At 45.9% G+C, this 22203-nt stretch overlaps 2 protein-coding genes across 2 annotated transcripts; both read left to right on the forward strand.

Moving 5' to 3' along the window:
* Positions 1-204: 204 nt before the first annotated feature.
* MYCFIDRAFT_203370 (glycosyltransferase family 2 protein) lies at positions 205-3387 on the forward strand. Its single transcript, XM_007927963.1, has 3 exons — positions 205-391; positions 446-2144; positions 2201-3387. The coding sequence occupies exons 1-3, from the start codon at positions 344-346 to the stop codon at positions 3160-3162; spliced, it is 2709 nt and encodes a 902-aa protein (XP_007926154.1). The 5' UTR covers positions 205-343; the 3' UTR covers positions 3163-3387.
* A 215-nt stretch (positions 3388-3602) lies between these two features.
* On the forward strand, positions 3603-4856 carry MYCFIDRAFT_80326 (uncharacterized protein; the record flags this gene model as incomplete). Its single annotated transcript, XM_007927779.1, has 1 exon — positions 3603-4856. The coding sequence occupies one exon, from the start codon at positions 3603-3605 to the stop codon at positions 4854-4856; it is 1254 nt and encodes a 417-aa protein (XP_007925970.1).
* Positions 4857-22203: the final 17347 nt, after the last annotated feature.

Raw genomic sequence — 22203 nt, forward strand, 5'->3', positions numbered from 1 at the left:
TCGTCAGGGATTCAAGGGTCGAACCGCCCTGCCTCTGCCTCTGGTTCGCTCGCTCACATTTCTCAGCAGGCACTGGCACATTGCTGCAATCCGCTCGCTCTTTTCACCCCAACATCGCCATCGCCATCGCCATCGCCATCGCCATCGCTACCACCATCCCCGTGGCATGGTCATTGTTGTTTCGCCCAAACTCCGCCTTTGTCGAGCGAACCTCACCCCCGCCGCATTTTTCTTTGTGCACCGCCATCACCGCATTATCACCATCACCACTCTGCACCTGCATCTCCGCCCACCAGCCTGACACCACAATCGTTTTGCCGTGCCAACTGCACACCCCCACATCATGGCCTACCAAGGAGCTGGAGGCTACGGCGAAATGCCCCCCAGCAATGTACGTTACGGGAACACTGCCAAGGAGAAACATTCCACTGACACTTCGCACCAGCCCTACCACCAGCCGCCCCACCGCGACAGCGACGACGAGCAGGAGCGTTCGCTGCTCCACGGCAACCCACACGGTCCATTTCAGGGTCCATTCGACGAGCCCCATAGCCGCGCTGGCACTCCCGGCGGCCACGACCACAAAGGCTACCAACTGGAAGAGTCCTACGCTGGTCATGCCCCGCCATACCACACCTATCAAGACTACTCTGCTGCTACGCTCGACGATCCCGCCTACGCTCCACCAGACCGCCCTGCGAGTCCCTACTCGAGAAGCGAGACCGGCAGCACAGAAGCATGGAGACAGCGGCAGCAACCCGGTGGCCCAGCAGCTGCAGGCGGCCTGAAGCGAAACCAGACGCGTAAGGTCAAGCTTGTGCAGGGTGCTGTCTTGAGTGCCGACTATCCCGTGCCCTCGGCCATTCAAAATGCTGTTCAGGCCAAGTATCGGAACGATCTGGAGAGCGGCAGCGAAGAATTCACACATCTGCGCTACACCGCAGCCACCTGCGATCCCAACGACTTCACCCTGAAGAATGGATATAATCTCCGACCAGCCATGTACAATCGACACACGGAGCTGCTCATTGCCATTACCTACTACAACGAAGACAAGACCCTGACCTCGCGAACCCTGCATGGTGTCATGCAAAATATCCGCGACATTGTCAACATCAAAAAGTCGGAATTTTGGAACAAGGGTGGCCCTGCATGGCAGAAGATCGTCGTCTGCCTGGTCTTCGACGGCATTGACCCCTGCGACAAGGGTACACTTGACGTGCTTGCGACCATCGGTATCTACCAGGATGGTATCATGAAGAAGGACATTGATGGCAAAGAGACCGTCGCACACATCTTCGAGTATACAACCCAGCTGTCAGTCACTGCAAACCAGCAGCTGATTCGACCTCTGGATGACGGTCCATCAACTCTCCCGCCCGTGCAGATGATGTTCTGCTTGAAGCAGAAGAACAGCAAGAAGATCAACTCTCACAGATGGCTCTTCACCGCATTCGGTCGCATTCTCAACCCAGAAGTCTGCATTCTTCTTGACGCCGGAACGAAGCCGGGTCACAAGGCTTTATTGGCCCTCTGGGAGGCTTTCTACAACGACAAGGATCTTGGTGGCGCTTGCGGCGAGATCCATGCACTGCTCGGAAAAGGTTGGCGAAACCTTCTGAACCCTTTGGTCGCAATTCAAAACTTTGAGTACAAGATCTCCAACATCCTGGACAAGCCTCTGGAATCGTCATTCGGTTACGTCTCCGTGCTTCCAGGTGCCTTCTCGGCATACCGCTTCCGAGCCATCATGGGCCGGCCACTGGAGCAGTACTTCCACGGTGACCACACTCTATCGAAGCAGCTGGGTCCCAAAGGTATTGAGGGCATGAATATCTTCAAAAAGAACATGTTCTTGGCCGAGGACCGTATTCTGTGTTTCGAGCTGGTCGCCAAGGCCGGCAGCAAGTGGCATCTCACCTACGTGAAAGCGTCCAAGGGTGAGACTGATGTGCCTGAAGGCGCTCCAGAATTCATCGGACAGCGTAGACGTTGGCTGAACGGTTCCTTCGCTGCCACCCTCTATTCTCTGATGCACTTCGGCCGCATGTATCGTTCCGGTCACAACATCCTGCGAATGGTCTTCTTCCACGTGCAGCTGCTCTACAACATTGCGACAGTCACTCTCTCTTGGTTCTCTTTGGGTAAGCCGGAACAACGATCGATATGTTTCGGGCCTCAGCTAACCGGGTGTGTCCAGCTTCCTATTATCTGACTACTGCCGTCATTATTGACCTTGTCGGTACTCCTGGCTCCTCAAACAACCAACGCGCTTTCCCCTTCGGCAACGAAGTCACCCCGATCCTCAACACTTGCGTGAAATACATCTACCTGGCATTCCTCCTCCTGCAATTCATCCTGGCTCTCGGCAATCGACCGAAGGGTAGCAGATGGTCGTACGTCGTATCTTTCTCCGTCTACGCGCTCATCCAGTTCTACATCATCGTGGACTCCTTCTATCTGGTGATTCACGCCTTCTCCGGCCCTACCCAGTTCGACACCGACAGCGCTGGCGACTTCATCAAGTCCTTCGTCTCAGATACGGGAGCTGGGATCATTATTATTGCGCTGGCGGCGACCTTTGGTCTGTACTTCGTGGCCTCCTTCCTCTACCTTGACCCATGGCACATGTTCACCTCTTTCGGTCAATATCTGCTCATGATGACAAGTTACATCAACATTCTCATGGTCTACGCCTTCTCCAACTGGCACGATGTGTCCTGGGGTACCAAGGGAAGTGACAAAGCCGAGGCACTGCCATCGGCTGTCACGCAAAAGGGTGCCGACGGCAAAGCCACCGTCATCGAAGAAGTCGACCTTCCCCAGGCAGATATTGACAGTCAATTCGAGGTAACTGTCAAGCGTGCCCTCACACCCTTCGTCGCGCCGAAGGAAGAGACCAAGAAGACTCTCGAGGACTCGTACAAATCTTTCCGCACTCGTCTGGTCACCTTCTGGATCTTCTCGAATGCCCTTCTTGCCGTCGCCATCACATCCGACAATTTCGACAAGTTCGGCTTCTCGTCCGGAGCCACGACCAGAACCGCCAACTTCTTCCGCGCGCTGCTTTGGGCCACGGCTGTGCTGTCTTTGATCCGTTTCCTTGGCTGCGTGTACTTTTTGTTTAAGAGCGGATTGCTCTCGTGCTGCGCGAGACGGTAGAGCAGCTGGACTGAGACCGAGCATGACACAATTACAGCATGAATACAAGATCTTTGCTTTTTTAAAAAAATCCCACTACCCAGGGTTGGATAGGTCGGCGTTTTGAGCGGGTTTAATAACTGCCATCACAGCGAGATTGCTGGTCCGCTCTGGACGACTAAAACTTTAGCATTTCGACATGTAGCGTATCGCATTAGATTATGAATGACACTTTTCTTATTATATATATATATATTTTTTTCAAATTTATCTCCAAACAGCCTTGGCTCCTCGTTCCTTCCTATGTAAGCGTGTATGCGTGTACGGTCATTTCATTCGCATCTGATTGGGCAGGCACGGCTGCCTTACCCGTGACGCGAACCCGACCTCGAGACTCCACCTACGCTCTCCATCCCCATCAAACCCATCCACGCAACAATAAATCATAATAAATAATCACAATGCCCGACCACGCCAAAATCCACACCATAACCTTCGGCACCGGCCACCAGATCTTTGAATCCCTCATCCTCCCCGCCATCGAGAAAGCCGAACACGAAGTCCTTTTTGTGACTTGTTTCCTCGTCCCTTCTCATACTCTCGAAGCTTTCAACAACTCTTTGAGGAAACTTGGCCGTCGGATCGTAGCAGAAAATCGAGGAGAAACTGGAACAAATGGGAGAAAGAAGATCAAAATTCGTATCGGGTTCTCGTCTTCGGGGGGAGTTTGGGAGAAGGTGGTTGATACTTGTAGTATTTCTTCTTCTTCTTTGGGGGAGGAATGGAGGAGGAAACTGGGAATTTTGGAAGGAGGTGAGGGTGAGGGTTTGGATGTTCGGATTCAGAGGAAGTTTTTTTTCCCTTTTAGTGTTTGGCATTCGAAATTTGTGGTTGTGGATCGGGAGCGGGTGTTCTTGCCGAGTTGTAATGTTTCTTGGGAGGTTTGGTTGGAAGGGATGATTGTGGTGAGTGGGGGAGGGGTTGTGGGCAGATTTGTGGGGTTTTGGGAGGAGATGTGGGGATGGGAGAGGGAACAGCAAGGGGATAGGAGGGAGGAGGAGGAGGAGGAAGGGGATGTTGAGTGTGAATTTTTGCCTTCGCCACATCACCGGAATCCGAGATTTGCGTTACTTCCGTGGCGGAGTTTTGAGCCGCCTCCGGATACGCCGTTGAATTTGAAGTTGTTGGAATTTTTCGCGACGGCCAAGGAGAAGGTTTATCTTCAGACTCCGAATGTTACGTGTGCTCCGGTTTTGGAGGCTTTGCTAGGGGCTTTGAGGAGAGGTGTTGAGGTTAGGGTTGTTACGAGTGAGAGGCTTATGATTTTGGAGCAACTTGTCACGGCGGGGACGACGACGGATCGTTGTATGAGGTGGCTGGTAAGGCGGTATAAACGGCTTGCGCAAAAAGGGCCGGATGAAGAGGCTGGACTTATTAAGCTTGGCAGGCTTCATATCGAGTACTATGTGCCACGAGAGAATTCGAGTGATGGGGGCAGCGAGCCGGTGCAGTCTCATTTGAAGCTTACGGTGGTGGATAATAGTGCTGTTGTGTTTGGTTCGGGTAATATGGATCGTGCTTCGTGGTATACAAGCCAGGAGCTGGGTGTGGCTTTCTACTCTGAAGCACTGGTTACGGAGACAATGCAGAGTCTGCAGGCGGCATTACTGGGCAGGACGAAGTTGGTCTTTGATAGCGAGGCTGGTGAAAACTGAAAAGGTCATGCTGTGGGAGACGGAATTCTCGACGCTTCTTGCCATACTCTTCCGAATGTCAACATTGATCTTGAGAGGTGCCCCGACTTCAAAATATCAAGCATTGTCGACGAATATGAGACAACACAAGCTCATCAGAGAAAGGGAAGCAAAAAAAAAATTTTGGAAGAATTTTTGGTTGGAATCATGTTCCGAGGAATCGATCAAATTTTCAATTCCAAAGCCAAGCCAGGACTGCTCCTATAGAGGTCGTTTGCTATGTAAAAAGATATGGCCACAGACAGATGATGTTGTGAAGAAAGCGGAAGACTACCGTACGTGAAAAGCAACGTTGCCATCACAGCCTACGAATCGGGTTGCTTTCTCATAAGCTTGCTCTCGCACAACAATCGCTGGAACTAATCTCCTGCCAGAGCCACACGCACAACACTTCCCAACCTGGATCCTTCTACCTCCAAGCATACATACACGAAACCTGGGCGCCGCTCACATGTCTAGACATGGCCACAACTCCCGAAAAAAATCTGTCCTCGGAGTTAATTCCAAGCGCCCTTTAATACCTCGAAAAATTTTTTTTTCCTTTGCAATCTTTCTTTCTCCTTTCGTCTAAGTAAGTAGAAAGTGTTTGTTTGATTTCGCTATTATAAATTAAGATCCTAGGAACTACGGTAGAATTTTTTCGAAAATAGGACGGTCGGCTTATAGAAATTTTCGATAGAGTTTTCTAGTAGTATAGGCTAATAGCCTTAGAGCTTTTTAATTAAAAGTATTGTTTTAGTAGGTCGTTTAGTAGTATACGAGATTGATTAAAGTGTTATTAAGTAGATCGTTACGCATTTAGAAAGCTATAGCAATCCCTAATTTAATTATAAAGCTCGCAATTTCTAACGAAATAAAATTTTCGTACCTCGTAGGTAAGCTTAGCCTAATATTTTAGACTAGCATTCCGCTACAACCGGCATTCTACTATCCTATCTAAGGTACGATCTTAGCAAGAATATTACGTATATAATACGATAAAACAAATCGATTTAGCTCTATATATTACGATATAACACTATTATATATACGATAGCAGGCAGCGGTTACTATCGACCGCTACGGTCGCTATTGCTACTAATAGTAGGACTATTATATAGATAGCTTGCCTCGCGGCACCTTAGAGAATATATTAACTTTTGTACCGTATAACCGTTACGATACCTTCGTACTATAACCGTATGCCTAGTAACTTAGTAGCTTCGCTTAACACTTAGTTAGCTTCTATACTAACTACTAGTCCTCTACCCGAATCGACCCTAGTCGTTACGGCTATAACGAGAATCGACGCGATTAGCTACGGGTCCTACCGATCTTCCGCCGATTACTACGATTTAACTCCTACCCGTTACGACGGTACCTATTCGATTTACTACCCTTCCGCACTATATACTACCGACGCGCGAGCGCCTTATTAGCGATCCTATTAGTACCCCGAGGAGACAGTAGTAGTAGTTTCTACCTTTAGTAGCAATTGCCTACTATACCTAGGTCTAGGGGTAGCCGCTTTCCCTAGGAGGACCTACCCGATAAGCTGCGCTCCTCCGCCTTTAGTCGGTTCTCCGTTATTGTCCTCCGTTTAGAGACTATCTCGCCTCTACCCTCTTACTAATAGTTTACCCGCTTACCGTAGCTCCTTCGGACTCGCTTCTAACTCCGGTAGAAGCCTCGAAATTAGCTAAGCTAGCGGTTTAACCGCTACCCTAGTACTACAATCTCGGATTGCTAGATATAGAGCCCTATATCCTACGTATCTATTCCTATATTTAGAACTACGTCGATTATAGCGAGAACTTCGCGACCTAGCTTAGGGCAAAGTATAGCCGAATCGACTTGCTTACCTTATACGTTCTATATTATTACCCGCTCGTAGGAAATCCGCCGCCTCTATAGGCTAAAATCGAGGAACTCTATCTAGACGCCCTTAACGGTTACAACTTCCTAGGATAGTAGGTAGTAGATAAAGGAATTCTAACTAAATCGGTTAAGGAGCTTAAAGCCGCGCTCCTAACGGTACGCGATTTACGCTATTACCGTTAATTCTACCCGGAGATCTATCTACTACCTATAGTAGAGCAGCGCCTACTAGCCCGACTGCCTTAAGTTCTACCGCAGCCTACGGTTTCGCCTATTACTATAGTAGAAACAACCGTACCGCCGGAATAGCGTCCCGGTTCGCCTAATAGCTCGCTTAAATCGGTCTTCTTACGGAGGCTACTTAAGCTACGATATCCGGCGGACGAGAATCCTTAGAAGCTAAGGGGGCCTCTACCTAAGACTTCCCCTAAGGAACTATTAACCGGGCCTTCCGATCTATCGACGTCGCTATTCTAGGATATCGGTCGCGGCCAATTGCCTCTAATAAACGATAGCCTCGCTAACCCGTAGGCTAACGAGCCGCGTAGTCGTTTCTAATATCGTACCCCGGTAGATGCCTCGTAGATAACCGAGGAGATCGATAGGGCGAATATCGCTATATAACAAAACCGTTAGCGTCGTAATTATCTTCGCGAATTAGCTAGATAGAGAGGAGTCTATCTTAACGAAGTCGTATTAGACTTTCTAATAGAATAGGCGATTTTACTACTATTAGTTACGCGTAAGCTAAGTCCGCCCTAGCCGAACCTAGGTTAATACGATTACTAGCAGAGGGTAGACGTATATATAAATGCCCGTAGGTATAGCCGCTTACGTCGGGGCGGGTTTGCGCTAGGCGATCCGCCTAGCAATCCGCCTAGTAATCCTCCTAGCAATCTACCCGGAAATCCTCCTAACGATCCTCTACTACCGCTACCTAGTAACTTCGATCTAGGTAATTCTTCTCGTAAGCCGACGCAGGGTTAGCCTTTGCCCTTTCTACTATTAGACTTATAGGGTCTACTATAGGAAGGTAAGAAGCAACGCCGGAAACACCGTCGGTATAGGGATAATCCGAGTAAGGATAGATCTTTATCTAATAGTAAGGATTCGGACGACTCCGATTAATCCTCGTCGGATAACGACAGCTCCTTAGATGCTAGTTATTATAGACACGCCCGCCGTCGTAGATACTATTAGTATTATCGGGACTACGTCGCAGAAGCGCTAGTTTCTAAAGCGAGTTATATCTAGAGGCACTACGCCCGCCCCTAGCGGCTACGGTTCGATCTAGCGTATCTTAGGTTCTTCGATCCTCTACTTAGCGTTATAGATTACGGCGAGGGAGACTACGCCTTAGTCGGGAACAAGATAATATACTATTCGGTATATGCTTTTATCGAAGCGGCTAAGGATTATGCTTATATTATAGGGCGAGAGACAGTTCGTCTTAACCTCTCCCTTTGCTTTTAAGGGGTAGCGCTTAGTTAGTATTATAGTTACCTTTCTAGCCGCAACCGAGTAAAGCTCTGCGGCGGATACGGTCTAAAGCGCTAGGAACGTTATCTTAGTAAGAAATAGAAGGTCCCTTTAATAAAGGCGATAGATCTCCTCGATAAGTAACGCTACGACCGGTAGGATATCGCTTTAGGGCATTTAGTAACGGACTTTATTATTAAGACGGTACGACTCGCTAAGTATGCTAGCGTACGGAAATCGAACCGGCTCTTAGAAGCTTACCGTCGAATAGACCCGCGCCTCTAATTAAATATAGACGAGCTAAATTGTCGTATAAAGGTCGATAAGTAGGTTACGTACTACGAGAAGTAGGTATTAATCTAGGAGCATATACTTTCGTCCTCGTCTAATCGTCGCTAAGACGCTACAACTAGGAACAATAGCCGCGTTAGTAAGGCTACCTAGTAGAACCGATACGAAGGGAACGCCTCTTATACTCTAGCGAGCTTCGCTCTAGTAAGAGCATCCCCTAACTACTAGAACCGCGATATCGACTAACTGAACCTACTACGCCTTACTAACGCCTATTAGCAGAATCGCCTGCCTAACGCCCCTTAGTAGAATCGCCTGCCGCTAGCAGGAAATAGTAAAGGACCGTCGAAAGGTAGTAGCCCTACCTTCCTCCTAAAAGACCTAAAGCGAGTCGATTCGCGCCTATTTAATCGATAGAATAGAAAGCGCAACGATCGAGCTCGTAAGCAGGCTAACTTTACCGATAATAGTAAGAAAGCAGGCGATACTATAAATAATACTAACTAAGCTAACGACGGCTATTAGGAGGATAGTTAGGAGGATAATAGAAGAACCGACGTAGATAATTATAGCTATTTTAGTAACGCCGGAGAAGACGCTAACTACTTTACCGATCTATACGACTCCGATCCGGGCTTAGGAGCTTACTTTGCGGGCGTAGGCGACCGCTCGCTATTAGCGTTAAACTCGGTACTATAGGCTAAAGCGTCCCTACTAGCGGCGATCTAACTATTTGCCTCTACGAAGTACGCTTATAAGGTCTATAGGCGGCGATTTAAGTTAGGCAACCTTCTATACTAGTATATTCGTAAGAAGTATATAGAGGCGACGACGCCTTCTACTATTATCGAACATATATCGGCAAACCCGGAAGTAATTTAGTCGAAGGCGCCTCCGTTAGCTTAGTAAGGTTACGCATTCCGGAATTAGTAATATATAACTTTCCCTCTTCGGTTGTTACTATCCGGTATATCTATATAGGTCTGCCTAGATACCGGCTATATACTTACTATTGCGGAAAAAGACTTCGTTTTAAGCTATTACCCGGACGTAGAGGTACGTAAGCTATACGAACCGATCGAAATCGGCGGCATTGCCGGCGCGTATCGCTCTAGGGAATACGTCGTATTAGACATATTTGTTTTAGTAGCGAAGACGGACGGTATAGTCTCCCTAGTACGAATAACTCGTAAGGTTTACCTAGTTCCTAAACTAAAGGCAAAAATCCTAGTCGGTATAGATACGATTACTCTAGAGGGAATAAAGATCGATGTTTCCGTATAGACGGTTACTATAGCTAGTTAGGACAACGCCCGCTTTAAAGTAGCTATTAAGCGTAAGAAAGGGAAGTCGGTTTAGCGCCCCGTAAGGCTAGCGGAGGACGTAACATTAGCGCTACGTACGGTCGCCCTCGCGCTAGTTAAGTATAGCGGTAACCTCCCTAAGGGCCGGGATTTCATCCTTAACGCCGGTTTCTTAGTCTAGCTAACTAGTAATATATAGGGATTGTCGTTACAAGCTCCGCTATTAGTAACGGCGTATAATTAGGTCGTAGACGCTAATTTTTCTTATATATACATTCGTAACGATACGACGACTCTAGTAACGATTCGAGCTAGATAGCTACTCGGTTCGTTAAGTAATAGGACTATTGCTAGAGCCTACTATATCGACGTAGCCGACTACGGACTAGCGGGATTAAGTCCTAACGCTTTTACGGCTACGCGGGATATACTAAATACATAGCGGGAACACTAGCACGCGTTAGACGTAACGATCTACGGTAACGATAACTAGGTAGACTAAATCGCTATAGCGGTCGAGCGGTACCCGGAGCTTTTTACAGATCGCTAAACGGTAGTCGATATTCCTAAGCACGATTACATGCCTATCCTAACTGTGCTAAATTACCTAGATCTGTTACCGCCCCCTTATATAATTAATCTAAGTAAGAGGGATCGTAAAGTAGTAGATAAGATATATAACGACCTATACCGCTAGAGGAAGATATAGCACATAACCGAGCCTACGCCCTTCGGCTTTCTAGTATTTGTCGTATAGAAGCGCGTTGCTAACGGTAAAGGTAGTATAATTAATAAGCTGCGGGCAGTAGTCGATATACGCGCCTTAAATAAGGTAACGATCCCTAACAGCTATTAGATACCGCTCTAGGCGGATCTCTTTGCATAGTTAGTAGGGTGCTAGTATATTAGCACTATAGACCGCCTAACCTTCTTCTACTAATAGGGCGTAAAGCCGGAGGATCGTTACAAATTAACGATTAATACTTATCGTAGCTAGGAATAGTATAAGGTCGCTATTATAGGATATTCGAATAGTATCTAATTCGTATAGCGGAAGCTAGATTAGATCCTTCGCGACTATCGTAGCTTTGCGCGGGCATATATCGACGATATCGTAGTATTTTCGCAGACGTTGCCTAAGTATCTCGATTATCTAGAAGCGGTTTTCTAGAGATTAGACGCCGTAAGGATTAGCATTAGTCCGAAGAAGACTTTCTTAGGCTTCCCCTCTACGACCCTTTTAGGTTAGTACGTTAGCGGCCTCGGTCTAGCTATAAGTAAGGAGAAAATCGCAGCGATTACCTTACTTTAGTTCCTAGAAAACGTATAGAAGCTAGAGTATTATCTCGGTCTAACTAATTAGTTGCGGCAATACATCCTATACTACGCGTAGATAGTAGCGCCTCTATAGGCGGAGAAAACACGCTTATTAAAAGAGGCGCTAGTTACCGGTAATAGTCGTCGCCGGTACGTTACTATTACGACGCTAGGTAAGAACGATTAGCACTGCGACGAGCTAGTAAAAGCGTTTCGCTTATTGTAATCGATGTTCTACGAGCCCTCCTTCCTATACTATTTCGACTCTAACCGTCGCTTATACGCTAATATAGATTCCTCTAAAGAGTTTAGCTATAGCGCGGTGCTCTACTATGTCGATAGGGACCTAGACCCTATTCTATCTAAGGGAAAGGCGCAGTTGTTTCCTTACTATAAGGTTTAGCCTATTCTATTCTTAAGCCGAGGCCTAACTTAGGCGGAGATACGATATTAGCCGATAGAGCTCGAATACTCGGGAATCGTATAGATAGTAAAGAAAGTAGGCTATTTAATACATACTTTATCGAGGCCGACGACTATCTTTATAGACTACTATACCGCGGTCGGTCTTACTAACTCGGTATCGATAACTACGACTACTAATATAGGTAAGTAGAACCTAAAATTAGTAAGGGTATCGATGTTCCTTTCCTAATATCGAGTTAATATAGTTTACTGTCTAGGGCGGATATACCTAGTTCTAGACGCCCTTAGTCGACTTCTAGGGGATACGGAGTCGCCTAAGTTAACGCCGGACGAGGAGAACTTAGACCCGCTCTCTTACTATACCGACGTTATACTCTCTTCGGCCGATCTAGAGGAAGTAGCCTACTTCTATACAATGTTAGTAGAGCTAGATCCGGATTTCCGACGTCGGTTAAACTAAGCGTATAATAACGACGAATATTAGTCTAGGGTTTTACGACTAGTTCGATAAGCGTAGGCGCGGAATGCTTTAGAGCGTCTCTATTCGGAGGGAGCTAATATACCTTTAGTAACGAAAACGCTAGTTCGGTATAAGGATAGCAAAAATCCGGACCTATTCGTAGGTAATAAGTTTAATAGTCCGCTAGGTATTCGATTCTTCGAGAGGGACGGCCTCTTATATTTCCGTAACTAATCTTTAGGGCGCGAGCGACTCTATATTTCTCGGGCCTTAATAGGCGAGATCTTCGAGTAGGCTTACGACGACTGTTACTACTAAGGCTTTTAGCGCGTCTTCGACCGCATTTAAGCTTCCTTTTTTATATATCGACTCGCTCGCTACCTTCGCCTCTATTTAGATTATTATTACTAGTATCTCCTTTTACGTACCCCCCGATACGCTCCTTACGGCGAACTTTATCCGATCTAGAATACGGAGGGCCTATACTATACTATAACGATAGATCTCGTAACCGCCTTACTAGTTACGACCGATAGTTTTAATATACTATATACGATTACTTGCAAGACGTCTAAGCGGGTAGTAGTCGTCCTAGGTAAAGAGGACTAGAAGGCCTACGACTAGGGCATCGCTCTAATCGATAGGCTTTACTTAATAGATATAAGTTTACTAGTAGTACTTATCGCTAATTGTAATCCTCGCTAGCTAAGCGACTTCTTTAAGAGCGTTTTCTCGCGCCTACGTACGAAGCTAGCTACGTCTACGGCCTACTACCCTTAAACCGATAGTTAATCCGAGCGAACTAACTAAACGGTCGAGACGGCGATTCGTTACTAGTTAGTAGATTATTCTAGCGAGGATTAGACGACGTTTATCCTATAGCTATAGGCTACGCTTAATAACTCCCGTAATACGACTACCGGTTAGTCGCCGAACGAGGTTGCTACGGGCGTAAGGACGAATCTCGACTCGCTCGATATACTATACGACTATCCGTATAATAGGGCGGTAGCGCGTAGCTATATCTAGAAGGAAGTCTAGAACGCGATTACTTAGGCGAACGTAAAAATAAAAGAACGGTATAATAGTAAGTATAAGCCCCTATTCCTTAAGCTAGGTAACCGTATTATACTTCGCCTATACCGTAGTTACGAAGTGCTAGGTTAGTCGTACAAGTTTAGCTACCGTTTTAAAGGGCCTTTTATAGTTCTTAAGAAAGTCGGACGACTAGCCTACTATCTCGAGTTGCCGCTATTAATACGTATCTATCTAGTAATATCGGTTTCGTAGTTAGAAAAAGCTCCTAAAGACCTAGATCCTTTTAAAAGAACTATTAATTACGAGCCCCTACTCGTCGTAGCTAAGGACAGTCTAGGTTCTAGCGACGAGGGCGATTCTTACGAAATCGAGCGCTTTCTCGGGCGACGGACCGTCGTCCGAAGAGGCTAGCCTGTTCTCTAATACCTAGTAAAGTAGAAAGGGTATAGGAGCGCCTATAATATATAGTATAATATCGACGACTTAATAGGCGCGGACGATCTACGCAAAATCTACGATAACGTATACCCTCTAGAGGAGATACCGCTATCCTATACCCTCCGTAGGGTAGTAAAGCGGACGAGAGCTCGCTAGCCTTTTTTAGAGGTTGCTAGCTCCGCCGATAAAGGCGAGGCCGGGCAATCCCTCGCGGTTCGTCGCAAATCGATACGACTCTACGGCGCGACTCCTCCTTTAGAGTCGTAATCCGCCTAGGCGTACTCTTATATCGTTATCGTAACTACGTTACTTAGGTAACCGTTATACGTAGACGTAGGCTATTCCTTATTTAGTATCGATCTTTCCGGTATCCTACGATAAGAGAGCTTTCTATTAATTACCGACGACAAATAGAAACGGACCTCGAGCGCGAGAACCGCGTCCGCCGTAGGGATCGTAAAGTAGTAGCTTTTTAGCAAAAATTTCTATAGTACCGATCGCGATATAAGCGCCTAAACGTTATATTATTCGAGTCGGATTTACAACGCGCGTCTCGCCTATACTATAAGGCTAATACGTTCGACCTCCTCTAAGGAGCGATAGCTAAGGAATATCGTAGAAGCGAGGATCGAGACCCTTAGGACACCGCAATAGGGAATAGTAAGATTAACGCTCCTCGCGGGGAACCGCTACTATTAGACGGTCTAGGATCGGCCGGATAGTCCTTATTTATTACCGGCTTAACGCCTACGCCTAAGCTAGAGAGTAAGGCAAGTAATAGGGATATAGTATTAGATACTACGGTCGAGAATTATACGGCCGCGCCTAAGCTAGAGGATCTAACGGACAAGGCGGATATAGTATTAGACACTACGGTCGAGAGTCGTACGGCCGCGCCGGAGCTAGAGAATGTAACAAATAAGGAAGATGCGATATTAGACGAAACAATCGAGATTCCTACGATCGCGGCTAGGCCTAAGGATATAACGAGTAGAGAGGAGGCAGCCGTAGACCCTTTAATCGAGGTTCCTACGCTCGCGGATAAGCTTAAGAATATAACGAACGGAAAGGATATAGCGCCCGGCGCTATAGTCGAGATACGTACGGCTACGCCTAAGATAGAGAATATAGAGAACTCGATAGAGGATTCGGTAGGCAAAGGAGATATAATAGCGGATTAGATCGGCGAGTATCGTAGAGAGATAGATAACGCCGCGCTCGATCTATAATAACCGCGGCTAGAGGAAAACGGTACTAACCTAACGTAGAGGCTAGAAGGCTTTATAATTCTCGCTACGGTAGAAGGCAATATCTAACAGATCTTTCGTAGAGCGCTATAGCTTATTTCTACCGACGGCAGCTTAAGCACTAGCGAGGTTTAGACGGTGTAAAGCTATACTACCGAGGATAGGCATATACGGCCTTTCCTAATATTTACCGAGGACAGATCCGATATAGAGCTATACTACGCATTAACGGACGCCGGCCGATAACTATTACAACGATATACACCGTTATTCCTAGGTCGTAGTCGTATTAACGAGACGCTAATAGCAAGCTTAGCACTATTACCCCTAGCGGATAAGGCAGACGAGTCCGATTAGGAATCGCTCGATATAATAGCTCGGCCGCAATCGTAGGGAACGCCGGGTAGTGATTTTAGTATAGCGTAGCGTTAGACTATCGCTAACCTATCGATAGTGCTTCCGAATCTAGACTATCCGCTCTCCGATATTAGACGGTTTTTATTTCTAAAATATTGCGTACCGGCGGTTATCGCGGCGGTTAATTTAGACTACGTTTTCGATAGGAAGTCGTTTATATAGGCGGTTATAGCGCTTACTACGAAGAAGAAGTAGTTAACGGAATTAGCGAAGGTATTACTAGGCGAGGGCCGATAGATAGGTCGAGCACTCTATAAGGCTATAGCCGACTATTTTATTAATAACGGCGACCCTCCGCCGTACTATTTAGGTAAATAGGAGTTTGTTTAGAAGGGTAAAGCGTTAGAGGTTAGGATTCCGGAGGCCGAGAAGCTATAGGACGCTATACCTAGCTTCTTTGCCCTCTACCGTAACGCCGCGGCCTACGCGTCTAGTAGCCCGGTTAATAGTGCGGAAAGCGGCCCGACTAATCCCGTTAGCGCGCAGCCTCTTTATACGCCTTCGGCTTTAGAATCGGCACTACCCTTAATAATACCTACAAACCGACTAGCTTCGCTAAGATTACTATTTTTACTAGCGCATACCCTTCCTAATTTACCGCTATTATAGGTACTAGCCTCCCTAACGCAGGCGCCGAGTAACGGCTCGCTATAGGCGCCCGCACTAGCTCCCCCTAAGCTGCTTACTACTCCGATCGAGTCGGTATATAAAGAATACCTAGACCCTTCCCCTAAAGAACTTAAGTTCGAGCGACGGCGGCTCCGAGGGTAGCGCGCGCGATAGACTTTAATTAGTAAGCGTCTTCTTCGTACTAACGAGACACCCGAATAAGCGGCAATCCGGTAGTACGTAGAATACAAGGACTATAATAAGAAAGTCGATATACTAATCGCCGCTAATCCTATAGAGCGTAACAAGGCTAAAGATATATGCTTTATCTAGGCCGCGAAACTCGTATATAACGTATACGCCGAGGACGTAGACAGTCGACTATCTAACCTCTTTCGCCTACGCCTATATAAGCGACTTGTCGAATACTATCTAGTAAGGCTTTAGCATTACCTATACTATCTATACCTTACCGCGGGCGATCGGCGCTTCTAGATTCTACGCGAATTGTATTAGTATATAGGCAAGCTAGTTACCGATTTTAAAAACCTACTCTTTGCGCGGCTATACTCCTTCTAAATCCTAAACGACGATTACGCCCGTAAATACTCTATCTTTAGGACCGACCTCTACTCGGACGGCTACGATATATAGTAGGAGATTTACGCGATACGCTTTAGCGAGTACGTAGCGCTTATAACTACGAGCGAATTAAAGGAGCTTCCTAACCTAGCTAACCTCGATACGAATTTTCTGCTAACTATTACTTTCTACTACGCGAAGTTATAGTACCGACTCCTAGCAAATATTACCCGCTTACGCGAGAACTTCCTTAGCTTAAGCACCTATACCGGCGACCTACGATTCTAGCTAGCACCGTCTCTAATCCGTAATAGAGCCGTCGGTCTTATAGTACGCGCTATCTTATACTTCCTATAGACGGTCGACCTCGTATAAGAGTAGTTCTACCGCTTCGTCTCGAAAGAATATTAGGACAGTATTATAGTAGGTAGTTACCTAGTCCTATATAAGCGTAGCGAGAACGGTAAGGATATATCCTACCGCGACTACGGTAAGGAATACTAGAAGACAGGCAAGCGACCTATTAGCGAATACGTCGGAGCGACGAAGTATTATAAGATCGACCTAACTACCTACGGCGAAGTCTAATTCTTATAGATAGTAGCTACCGGACGACTCTCGATAGTACGCCTGCCTCTACTAGACTCCTAGCTTAAGGACTACACCGTTTAGCTACTACTAATCGGTATAGAGCTTAGTACCTAGTCGGCTATATAGCTCTATAAGTAGTACGAGTCCTCCCTTAACTCTAGTAGCCTGCCCTACCTATACCGTCGCAAACTAGGTCGCCTAGCTATTACCTAGGACGTCGTCGCTTATACCTAGCGGTATATTACAGTCCGTAACGCCTATACCCTTCGCGGCGAGGGCTATATATCCGCCCTCTATACTAATAAGGCGCTTGCGGATACGAAGGCTACTAATACGTCGCGTATAGAATAGTACGCTTAGCTTATAGGTAGCGGTCGCTACTAGAACGGTACCTATACCGCTAATAAGGGCAAAGGCATGCCTCTGCTACTTCTTAACCGTTAATGCCTAGTAGACTTTAGCCTAGTCTACTAGCTAACTTAGATCGATCCGGTATACGCCTTATCTACCTTTATCGCCTATATTTAGACGCTTAAGGACGGCGCTATCCCTAATAGATTAGAGCCTACGCTAACGCTATAGTTCTACGATTTGCCGAAGAAGGCCTCTACTAATCCGGTCTTCGATCCTTTAGGCGTCTAGAAGCGTATTATATAGAGTAATACTATTTTTAAGTATAATAAGATAGTAACGAATAAGAATTACTAGTAGTATAATATCGACTATACTTAGGATCCTATAGGTATATTCCTAGTGCCGTTAGCCGACTACTCGCTAGACGAGACCGACCTTACTAACGCGCACCTTTTTAGTAAAATTATTCCTCCGGAGCTCGCGACTCGGGCTAAGCTACAACCTTAGGCCGTTGCCCCGCTAACTAAGGCGATCTAGCTAAATTCCTCGCGCGTATTACTATCGACTAAGTTAAATACTCGCTAGAAGCTAACCGCTAGCCCGTTCTTAGCGCCTCGCCTACCGTCGAAGATGCTACTACCGTCTAACCTATTCTCTACGCCTACGAAGGCTCTAGCTACGGCTTAGCTACTACCGCCTAATAATACAGTTACGTAGCTATAGTATAAGCCTCTATCGCTTCCGATACGCTTGCTACCTCTACCTGCCCTATAGGAAAACACTATAGGCGTATACGGATAGTACTAATATAATGCGACGGCAATTAGTATACGTACGCTTAACTTATAAGCGCTCTACTATATGCGCTAGTCCGAGTTAGTAGCAACCGAGGTGCACTAGCTTTAGTAGATGCTAGCTAAGGTATAGATCCGCGAAGCAACTAAGCGCTAGTAAAGGACGGAAACTAATACTACTACTACTACCTATAGTAATAGTATAGGCTACCGAGGGTAACATAACCTATAGCAATATAGGTAGCTATGTTTAGCATAATAGGATAACAAGACGGTTGCTTAGGCTAATAACTAGAGCCCTACAATATAGGCATTATAGAAGTGTAACATAAACAATATACTATACGAGGCTAGTACTCTATCTACAATATAGAAGGAGGCCTCTTATATAGGCTCAAAACTCAGCCTAGGTATATAGGGCCGGTTATTAGCTAATATCCCTCCCTTTCTTCGTATCTAACTAGATACGCTTTATATTGTGCGCTCAAAACAAACAGTTATATAGTAACCTTAGGCATCTTAGCTAAGGCTATCTTTTAGAGACTCCGTAATAATACCCCCGGGGTAGTATTGTTCCTAGACTCTATTAATATACAAAAACAACTTCCTAAGCATCCAATCTACTACGCTAACTTACTACTGCTTCAATGTACCGTAATCCTTACTAGCAATAACCTTATTAGCTAGTCGACTGTCCTAAGCTCCTCCGTAGGTATTAAAGCTATTAGTACTAAAGTACTCTACCTCGAAGTAAGCTTAATTAACGAGGAGATTAGTAGCCTTGTCCTATATAGCCTTCTCCTACTCGCGTAGATAATCCTTAAGCTCCTCCTTACTAAACTAAAGGATTTGTTTAACTTCGTTCTAAATAACGTAACTTAACTAAGGAATTCTACCGACTAGGGTATCGGAAATGTAACCGAGGCCTTCGACTAAGATAGCGGTAGGGAAGGCGAACGGTACGAAGGTATTAGAACCTAGAAGGGCGGTTAGATTGCGGTACGCCTTAGCAACCTTAGCGACGGTTAAGTTGTCGTAGCCCTTAATCTTATTGCCGTCGATAACGCGAGAGTAGCCTAGGTCGATTAATATACGGTCGCTCTCGGGCTTTAGATCGCTATACGGGAGGTATAGTATCTAAATAGAGACTTCGCATTCCTTTAGAGGGTTAAGGATCTACTAAGCTACCTCGCCTTCGTTAGGCTAACTATCGAATATATAGCCGAGGTCGTCGTTAGTAAGGTGCTTATTAGTAAGCTTGCTAATCTTGTTTAGTAGAACTAGGCTACGGGCATTAAGCTTCTTAACCTAGTTCTCGAAGACCTCTAGTTCGTATATGCCCTCGATAACAGTTAAACAGGCGGTCTTATCTTTAGATATAAGAGAAACCTTAATACGCAGATAGCTAGCACCCTTACTAGCTACGAGCTTAACTATATCTTATCCGAGACGAGAAGTCTCCTTAGTAGGGCAGTTCTTATAACTACTATTACTTACCTTAAAGTACTTAGTAGGCTTAGGGACGGAGATAAGCTCGTATACGTAATTAGGTCGAAGGGCAACGGCTAAGAGCTATAAGGCGGAATACTAACAGACGATTTAGTTGCTTACTCTATAGGTTTAAAGGGCATTGTAGCCTTCCTACTTAGACTTAGGCAGTTTACGTATATACTAAAAGAACATACGAAACTCCTCCTATATTAGGTCGACGATAAGAGAAAGATACGCTCTACGAGGCGACTATATCTAACCGAAGACTCGAGGGAAGATAGCATTACTAGTCTAACGAAAGCGGTCGAAGGAGATGCCTTATCCGAGAATGCTAGTAATTAACTTGTAGCGACGCTTAGTTAGCGTAAGATCGCGAGTAATAGTGCTAGTAGGGTTAAATACGTAGAGTCCTAGGGAGGTCGGGGCGGCAGTAGGACGTCTAGGAAACTAGTTAGCATAACTAGTCTTAAGGGCAGTAAAGGCATCCTAATTAGCAACCTCGCGACTAATCTTTAATAGGCGACCGACGAGGACACTCGCCTTAGCACTAGTATAGAGACTATAGACCTTAGCAGCCTTCTTAATATAGTTAGTATATATAGTAAACCGCTCTTTACCTAGCTTGCTAAGGTCGTCGAGCTATTAATAGATAGATAGCGCGGTAGGAGCTTTGCCTATATCGGCTTTAGGAACTATATCGATATTAGTAATAAGGTGCGCAATAGAGTCGCCCTTATAAGAACTATAGATATTCTTAGTTAATAGGATCGGCGAGAGGCCTCTATCTCTACGCTCGCTAAAGGAGCCTTCGGAGGAGATATCTTCTAGTAGTATATCTAGTATATTAATATCCGAGTTACTATAGTTAGTACTATAGTTAGTACTATAGTCGGTACTAGAAGGAGTGCTATACTTCTTAGTAGCCTTACGGAGGGCCTAGCGAGTATATAATGCCTTCTTGCGCGCTACTTCGGCCTTAGCGCGCTCGTCTTAAACTTCTTAAGGGACCTTGCAGTTGCGGGTCGAGCGACGATCCTTAGCCTACATTTCTATAGCGAGCGCAAGACTAGCAGCCGTATCGGCCTCGGTTTCTAGGCGAAGAGCCTTACGTTTAAGGACATTAACGATAGGAGCCTCTTAACCCTTAATAATAAAGCCTACACTATTAATGCGATAGCTCTTCTCTTTTAGTAGATCCTTAGTTGTCTACGCGTTAAGATCGACCTAGACAATCGTATCGTAGTGCTTCTTCTAGTAGGCTATTATAAAGTCGTTAAGCGTAAAGGACAAGTTAAGTAGCTGCTTGCCTACCTTCTTGCTAGCGGTAGATACGCGATAGATTATAGTACGGGAAAGATACTCGGCGCCTTAACGACGGACCTTATACTTGTTAACGAACGAAGAGACCTGCTTAGTACGCTCTTGTCTACCGTAGGCGAAGTTAACAAGGCTCTTAGGAAGACTGCTTAGTCCTCCCTAGTATTCGAAGGCCTAGTCGAGGGTCTTAAAGCGTAAGCGAATCTAGGTACCGGCTATCTCGAGGCTATAGACGATAGGAAAGGCTTGTTCGATATCTATATCGTTAAGAACCTCGCGCTTAAAGATACGCTTACCGATAGACTAACGCAAGTTGTTTATACCGTACGCAACTAAGATAGTAGCCTTCTTAATATTCCTATTAATAACGCGTAGTAGGGTGCGAGCGTTCTAGATCTTCTCTTAAGGGTCTTTAAGGGCGGTAACGATCTAGAAGCAGTGCTCGAGGCTAGTTATAGCAGCTAAGGCGCTATCGGATAGGGCTTCGATCGGAACTAGGGCGGCTAGGCTTAGGTTAATAGTGCTGCTACTAGCGCCTAGCGGATTCGGGGCGCCGGAAGACATAGTCGACCGAAGCGGAAGTAGGTTGTAAACGAGTTTGCAAGTATATTCGTTGCTTAACAATAATAATTAAAGGGTTTAGATAGAAGGGGGGGGGGGGGGTAGTTAGGCGGTAGCGAGTTAGTTAATAATCGAGTAGAAGAAGGAGCTTAGGAGGCTCGCTTTAAATATAGTACGAAGGTAACGTAGTCCGTATGTTCCGCGCTAGTAAAGCAAACGGATAACGGCTATATATAAAAGTGAAGCTACATACGAGACTTCTTTATTATTAGGGCAGGCTAAAGTTTAACAATCGATCTAGCTAATTGCTAGTAGCGACTACGCGCCTTTATTAACCTTTAGCTATCGTAGATTCTCGCGCACTCGAAATGTAACTAGTTAGTTCGAGTCCTTAGTAGAAATCTATAGTAGTAAAGCTAGCGGGACTAATAACACCCCCGGGGTAGTATTAGCTTTTCTCTAGAGATGCTTAGTAACGAGGAGCAAGTCGCCTAGGCCTAGCGCAGCTAATTCGTTAGTACGTTAGCCTATAGCACTACCGTTATAGATGCAGCATTACCTTTTACATTAGTAAGCATGTAAAGGTAGTCTATACGTTTACCTTCTTCCTTCTTCCTCCTTCTAAACGCTAAGCTTAATAGCCTAAGGTCCCTATCCTTAGAGGCTATCGGCCTAGGTTGCTATATCTATCTAAGAGCTAGGAAGGGAGAGGGTTAGGTTCGGCTATTTTCCTAA

Source organism: Pseudocercospora fijiensis, assembly GCF_000340215.1.
Source record: "Pseudocercospora fijiensis CIRAD86 unplaced genomic scaffold MYCFIscaffold_4, whole genome shotgun sequence".
Lineage (NCBI taxonomy): Eukaryota > Fungi > Ascomycota > Dothideomycetes > Mycosphaerellales > Mycosphaerellaceae > Pseudocercospora > Pseudocercospora fijiensis.